Source organism: Hippocampus comes, unplaced genomic scaffold (assembly GCF_001891065.2).
Source record: "Hippocampus comes isolate QL1 unplaced genomic scaffold, H_comes_QL1_v1.1 scaffold9, whole genome shotgun sequence".
NCBI lineage: Eukaryota > Metazoa > Chordata > Actinopteri > Syngnathiformes > Syngnathidae > Hippocampus > Hippocampus comes.
In genome coordinates, this window is record NW_017805275.1 from 5,625,395 (window position 1) to 5,633,536 (window position 8,142).

Genomic DNA, 8,142 nt, shown 5'->3' on the forward strand with positions numbered 1-8,142 from the left:
GTTTGGCCATATTTGTGCCCCCCCCCCGCCCCCCCAACCCACGACATCAACTCAGTCCAACACAGGACAAAAATAATGACATTCAATCACCGAAAAATGGGTTGCTTACCTACACTGACACAGTAGTGAAGTCATAATTACAGTAAATATTTGTATCAGAAACACTTAAAGGTCATAAAAGGAAATAATCCAGTGGAAAAACAATAAGGAGGTCCACAGCAGTTATTGAGCGTGCCTTCACGTGCCACATGACGCCCCTTTACGCTGCACCGTACTCAATCACATTATCACAACATAATCGAACACACAAGTATGTCGGCCCCAAATATAAGACATTGAAAATTGAAAATAACTTCACGTGCTTTCTTAAGCTGCATGACAAGGCAGTCTCACACCGCCTCGTATACCAATTCTTCGCATGCATGGAAACCTCAAAACCGATTGTTGGAAACTGGAGATTTTAAACTTTTTTTCCCCATTTAAAAAATGGTTCTGTAATTTTCCTTTTTTTTTTTTGCAGCCAAAATACTCCTTCATGTCATTGAAATAATCAAAACAACCAGGAAAATAAAAGCCAAACGTCACACAACACAGATCGATGACATACATAAATGTGCATTATATTGCTTCTGGTGCCGATGCGAGAGGCTGTTTTGCGGGATGCGTGCTGTCATTCAACTAGTTTTTTTTTATTTTATTGTTTTTATTGCTTTAACTTGGGAGCAAAAATCTAAGCTATGAGTGTTGTATGGTGGCAGTGACCTCGACTCAATTCACAGCAAGCGACAGTTTGGCCCATGGTGATCAATCCTTAAAAAAATAAATACAAATTTAAGCCGTTTATCGACACTCCCAGTTGAACTTTACTGTCAAACTAAACATAAAACAAAGACAATTACACATTGAGTATTTAAAATAGCTACACTTTGCCTTCACTCCCCATAGTTTAATGCTGACAAACAATACAATACAGCATCACACACAGGCAACAAATGTCCTCGATGTATATGTTGACGTTAAGACACCAAGTAACGGATATTTAAAACTCGTATCTCGGGGCACCACTGTACATATTTTCATTTTTTTCCTTTGGAAAAAATACACATGACTGAGAAGCAGCAGCGTACAATGCTGCCAGGCCAAAGATCTGCTCCCCATATGGCTACTTCTGGGCTGATGGCCCCAGGAATTTGAATTTCAAATGGCACCAAATCCTGAGGGAGGAGCTCGGCTTTGAGGTGAGGGGCTGACTGGAAATGAGATGCCACCCCCTAGAAGATGATGGGAGAGGCGAGGATAGGGAGGAACACCAAGGAAGGGCTCTTTCTCCTCAATTATCCAAATTTACTGCCTTTTGCTTCCTCTGCAAAATTACATTACCAGTCTTCATCACAGGGGAAATATTTTATGTCATAAATGTTTCACTCATATTAGGATTTGTCTCTTTGAAAAGATGCCGAAAAGAATCATTTAATTTTAAATGCACCATTTTACTCAAACTGCACCTCTAAAAATGCCAAATTTAATCAGACGTGTATTGAGAAAATAATCATTATATAATTCCTCCCAAAAATCTCATATCTTTGACATGGTTGATAGTCAAATGTTGGTCTTTCTTTCTAGGAAACAATGTGTTCTATAATCTTCATGTTTTGTGTTTTTCTGGGAGAGGGGATTTCATGCCAAAGGTTATCTGTGCCACGAATGCTGATGTTAAGCCCAGTGTGTTCATATGAACCATCCGCTGTTCAAAATGTACATCCATGGTTTTGTAACAAACCGGTGCTAAGAATATTTAGTACAAGAAAATGAGAACCTTAATAACAACGATAACAAGTTCAAATCAAATCTAATGCTTTCTTACCTCCGAGACCAGGGCGGAGACGATTATCATAGCCATCGAGCAGGCTGTCTAGGATGCGCGTGAACAGGGTGATGTTGGTTTTGAAGGCATCAGACGTGTCGTCTGCGTTTACCGATCTGCTCAACACACACATGATAACAACATGACAAGCTAGAGGACCCTTCACAAAATATGATTGTATTTGAGGAGTGCAATCAAAGACCCGATTCATGAAACAAAATGTCATTCTTCCATTCTCCTTTTAAGGCACATCTATAAGCTATCTGATCATAGGGCTAAAATGCAACATAATATGCGTTGTAAATGAAGTCACAAAAGGTATTACATTGAAAATACTCAGGAAAAACAACCTCAGCTCAGTCGTATTTCTATTATGAAGGAGGGTAAAGGAAATGTATAATTTATTCTGGGTAATTTCTTCCAATTTTTTGGACTACTATCTCAAATTATTTACAGAAATTGTTAAAGCTAGTATCAACTATACCAGTAACAATGCAGTTGATATATGACTGAAAGTCCATGTCCATTTTTGTCCAAACTAATACAATTCAATGCACTAATAGTAATATACATATGTGTGTGTGTGTATATATATATATATATATATATATATATATATATATATATATATATATAGAGAGAGAGAGAGAGAGAGAGAGAGAGAGAGAGAGAGAGAGAGAGAGAGGAGCTCTCTCTTTATATAATAACACACAGTCTTTCTACGTTTGCTCTGAATTGTCTCACAGGGGATGACATAGAACATAATACTAATACACGGACCTAAAGCTGGATATCAAGGATATTGAATAGCAGCTCAGCTGTTTTTCCGTGTGTGTGAATGTGAGTGTGAATAATTGCCTAGTTGTGCTCTGTAATTATTGCTGACCAGTCCAGGTTATACCCAGCCTCTGACTTAAAAAACATGGCCAAAATGTAGATTAATGCATGTAAAATACATTTTTACATATATTCACCCTTTCATGCACCCTGTAACCTGAGAACATGATAAGCTGTCCACTCCAGTAAGCACTGTCCCCGAAAAGGTTAAATGATATGGAATGATGTGAAATGTGGATATGGAATAATATCGAGTGATGAGATCGAATGATCTACAATACTGTTTAAAAAAATAAATAAAAGTGAAATATCTTGATTAAACACTCTAAAATTGTCCCCAGTTGTGGATGTGAGCATGGATGGTTGTTCGTCTCTGTGTGCCCTGCGATTGGCTGGCAACCGGTTCAGGGTGTTCCCCGCCTACTGCCTGAAGACGGCTGGAATAGCCTCCAGCGCCCACCGCAACCCTTGTGAGGATGAAGCGGTTCGGAAAATGGATGGATGGATATTTTGATGAAAAGTGTGGAATGATATTGAGTGGTGAAAAATATGGCATGATAACTGACATGGAAACATATTAAAAGATCTGGAATGATGTAAATGACATTGGTGAAAAGCGTGTAATATGTTGATGAAAAAGGTGTAGTATGCGGGAATTTTCAGATTGCTGAAAATCCTTGAGCAATGATGTGTATATGTTAAATTGAATGTGTCTGTGGGAATGAATGGCAAACTTTGAGGTTGAAAATGTGGAATTAAAAAACTGGAAGGCTTCCAGCATTCACGCAAGAAACCTAACATTTGCAGCGAGAATGCTCAAAACACCCTGGCTATGATGAATTGTTCATTTCCAGCAAGTCAATAACACAACCCATCTGGTTTGTCAGCACCATGCCTCCAGGTTATGGCCAGACTAAGGGCGCAGAAGACGTAAACGGTCTCTCTTTTGTGCACAATATGTGCGTCCGCGGATTACAAAGAGGCGGAAGGTCCCTCGGTCATAAACAGCCAACACGCATCTCCTCTAGGCGTCTCCCTTTCACAGAGTCATAAACTTAAAGAAAAAAAAAATCACCTGGTTTTCCACAAAGCCATGAGCGCCAGGCAGGAGATGAGCAGAGGCGCGCTCTTGCCGCTCCACATTGCTCCTTCAACACCGACACGAGCAGGACGCCCACTGCAACGACAACCGCTGGATTTAAACATAACAGGTCATTACATCCAGGAATATTGAGACCCGCGAGTGGAAAAAAAATAAGGGGTGGACTCAGAAGAGATGTGATTGGCGATTAGTATTCAGTGACACGTCCCACGCACCCACGAACTGCGATTGCCACAAAATACTGGATCGTGTCAGTCCGCGTATTTTACGCCGTGCCATCAATTCGGCCACAATCGTGAATATTAATTTCCAAATAGAGTGAGTGTGAAAGAGACGTAGAAGAAAGAAAGGGAGCGAGCCTTCTCCCACGCGTTTTGCGGTGATAATGGCTGTGTGCTTCTTTTGTGCCAAAGCGCACTCACCTCAAGTGCACAAAGTACCCACGGCAGCCGCGATCGTCGACGATAAAAAAAAGGAAAAAGTTAAAGCCAATCCCAGCTTTCTCTCGATGTGATGAATTGATGGAAGTGTGTCATGAGAACAAACAAATCTTAGTCCCAGTCAGCTGGAATGCACCGGCTTCCATAGTGGCTCGAATGAGGCAATTAAATGAAAGACATGCGTTGGTTAAATAAGGGAGCGAATAAAATAAAAAGAATAATTAAAAAAATCAAAACAAACAGTGTGAGGCTGCTGCTTTCAAAAGGTTTTGAGCAATATGATCTTGTGCTCTCGATGTGATTCGTGATTAGCAAGAAGCACATTGAGTTCCCCCCCCCCTCCACACACACACACACACACACACACACACACACACACACACACACGCTACAAAGGCTGACGAGGACACACACTGGGTCCTAGAGGTAGTTCTGCAATTCCCGAGCTACGAAGCGCATTCCAAGGAATGTGTGCACCTTAATTGATGTCACTTCCGCTGTAGCTGCCACTCAATATGGTAAATTGGTAACGTATCGATTGTGCAAATTTGGTCGCATTCGGAACTTTGCTGTGATGAAAGCGATGTTTACTGGCTATGGGTTGAACGGAAATACTCCAATGTTTGTGCTGCTTTGAGACGCTGGAGCAGAAAATCCACCATCGTGACGAAACTGACGCTTGAGTTGTTTTACGATGAATTACTGTCTTTGTCCAACAGGATAGTGTGTGCGTGTCATAGCTAATACAGTGAAACCTCTCTGCTAATATTTCAGTTAATGATAGGGACACTAAATGAAACACAAATATTAGAGGCACTAGGACACCTTAGTTATGATTGGGGTTATTGTAGTTAATGGTAACTATAACGAAATAAGCCAAACTAAAATTGGGAAAAAAACAATCTTTCATGAAATGAAATAAAAACGAAAACTAATTAAAACCTACCATCTTCTACAGCTTTCGGGGTGTATCGTAAATGTATTTATTTGTATATTGCTGTAAATTATTTGCTACAGAAGAAGGATGGTCCTGGATTTGCCACATCTGGTGCCCTTTACATTACATCAGCAATCACAACTGATTTTTGAAGCCCCTGGGCAGATTAGATGTATTTGGCAACACGGCGGATGAAATTTAATGGCATATCCACATACATTGTCCTGGAAACAGTGCAGCCAAGAGAAACACTATAACAGATGACAAAAATGAAATGAACTGCCGGGTATCAAATATTAGAATTTCATGGGGGGTCATTTAGGTTGGAAATACAGTACAGTATGCTATCGATCAGCGTCGCTGACAGTGTTTGGACCAACAGAAGAAAGCCTTGTTGGCCCTGCTGGCCAAGCGCTGAAATTTCAGCACTAATTTTATCCACTTTCATTGTCAGTCTATTGTGCCAACTGGGACGCACTCATGACATGAGTGAGTGTGATGCAATGCCTTGCAATAAATGATGTGCTGCAAGAGAATGCAACTCAAGCAGAAGTAACAAATACAAAACATTATTTGCATGAACAATATAACACTGGTTTAATCAATATAACATGTTTCTCTTTTGGAGCTCTTTGGTCCCCACATCCACCCTTGGACTTGATAACTGGCCCAGGGGTCACGTTTACTTAGGTGGCCTGCCTCATTGATCACCTGTCAGAGGTAGAGATTAGAGCTCAGATCAACAGAACAGCAGTGTGCCGTCTGAAGTGAAGTGCAGGAAGGTGGCAATTGTGTTTGATTATGGTCTGACCCCCGACATCCATCGGTCTGTTTTGATCTGTGTGTGCTTTTTGTGGGCCGCTTTGCTGTCTCTTTAGCCAGGGAATGTGCTGACTGATGATCGTCAGCATGTCTTGCGCCACTGCTGTTTTTTGCGATGGTGTTCAATTTGATGCTTGTGAAAGTCATGACATTACAATTCTCTGAGTTATAAAGTGGCTTGTAGTGTATTAACACCTGCAGTCCCCAACATCTCGCTGGCGCGACACCAATGTGGTCTCCTCAGCAGAATTCTCAGTGCATCATTGTAAGCTAGGCTTACTTTGACCACAAGTAGGCAGTAGAGCGTGCAGTGTGTTCTGAATGAAGACACCTTCACTCCATCAGCATATGTACCAAACTTGCATAGAGAGAGCGACACTGCCTGTAAATATCTTAGTCATCTTTCAGCCGGTCTGTGATGAGATGGCCAAGATACTTAACTTTGCTCATACGTCTCAAGTTCTTACTGGCTAATCTGAATGGAGGAAACATAAGACATTTGCCCTCCTTTGTTCGACAGATCATGAACACACTCTTATCTGGATTGAATTTCATGTCATGGGCAATACTATATTCAGAGCAGATATTAACAAGCTGTTGGAGATCAACAAGGGACTGAAGACCACAAGGTCATCTGCATACATTACATGATTCACCAAAGTATTGCCAATCATACACCCAGTATTAAAGGTGTTTAAGACAATCGAAAGGTCATCGACATACAGATTAAAAAGAATTGGAGAGAATATTCCACCTCATCTGACCTCATTCCTGACTCCAAAAGGAGCAGAGACACATTGACCCCATTTCGCATTGACCGATTGGCATCCCAATAGGACAGAATTCTCGGCAATACCTTTTGGTAGACCTCTGCTACTCATTATATCAAATACTCTAACTTAAAATGATTAACCTGTTCAAAGGCTTTTGAAGCATCAATAAAACACATTAAAAGTGAGGAATTCTTATCTCGATACATATTGATAATTTCCTTTCAGGCCAACTCTGTGCCATGCTTAACTTTAAAGCCACATTGGTTGTCAGCAGAGGAAATATTCTCCACAATTCTGTCCAACAGGATGCTTTCAAAAACTTTAGACAGTACACTGTCAAAGTCCATGGTCTATAGTTATCAGGACAGCCGACTTTACCTGAATTTTTCCTTATCACTGGAGCGAACAAGACAGATATCATTGTATCTGCTAAGAAAGTATGAATTAAGAAGGCATTGAAGCAAACGGCAACCAGTGGGGCTAACCTCACGCTGACCTATTTAATGCCTGTAATGTGATCCAAACCACTTGCTTCGTTGCCTGATGACATTTATAGTGCGGGTCACTTCAAAACTGTGGGTCACTTCAAAAAATTACCTTGAAAAATCAATCAACACACTTGACATTATCGCCGTGAGAGTGGCTGCCTTTCCAGCAGCTAATATTTATTTTGTTCTTCTACTTCTTCCTCTCATAACTTTGCTGCTGTGAAGTGGGAATTTCTCCATTGTGAGACTATTAAAGTTTTCTTATCTTATCTTATCTTATTATCAGGTACAAAAACATCTTTTAACACAATTTAAAAAAGTGTTGTAGTGCTGTCTCCACAGCTCAGCAATATTGTCAACGCCTGAGATACCATCTACATTACATGAGGGCACATTACACGCGCGCACGCGCACACACACACGCACACACACACACACACACACACACACACACACACACACACACACACACACACACACACACACACACAGATCTATATCCATCCATTCATCCATTTTACGATCCGCTTTATCCTCACAAGCGTCGCGGGGGTGCTGGAGCCTATCGCAGCTATCTGAACCGGTTGCCAGCCAATCGCAGGGCATACAGAGACGAACAACCATCCATGATCACACTCACAATTAGGGACAATTTTGAGTGTTCCATTAACCTGCCGTGCATGTTTTTGGAATGTGGGAGGACACCGGAGTACCCGGAGAAAACCCACGCAGACACATGGAGAACATGTAAACTCCACACAGGGAGGCCGGAGCCAGAATCGAACCCTGCATTGTGAGGTCAACGCACTAACCACTGGACCACCGGGCTGCCCACAGATAGATAGAGAGAGAGAGAGAGAGAGAGAGAGAGAGAGAGAG

General features: G+C 41.3%; 1 protein-coding gene across 1 annotated transcript in view; it reads right to left on the reverse strand.

Moving 5' to 3' along the window:
• The window catches only part of gabra2b (gamma-aminobutyric acid type A receptor subunit alpha2b), a 34,710-nt gene extending 30,131 nt beyond the window's left edge, over positions 1-4,579 (reverse strand). Inside the window, exons 1-3 of the mRNA XM_019870101.1 lie at positions 4,226-4,579; positions 3,777-3,878; positions 1,865-1,980 (exon numbers count right to left, since the gene is read on the reverse strand). Coding sequence (XP_019725660.1) covers positions 1,865-1,980; positions 3,777-3,844 — 184 coding nt within the window. The 5' untranslated portion in view covers positions 3,845-3,878; positions 4,226-4,579. The remainder of the gene's footprint in view (positions 1-1,864; positions 1,981-3,776; positions 3,879-4,225) is intronic.
• Between the last annotated feature and the right edge of the window lie 3,563 nt (positions 4,580-8,142).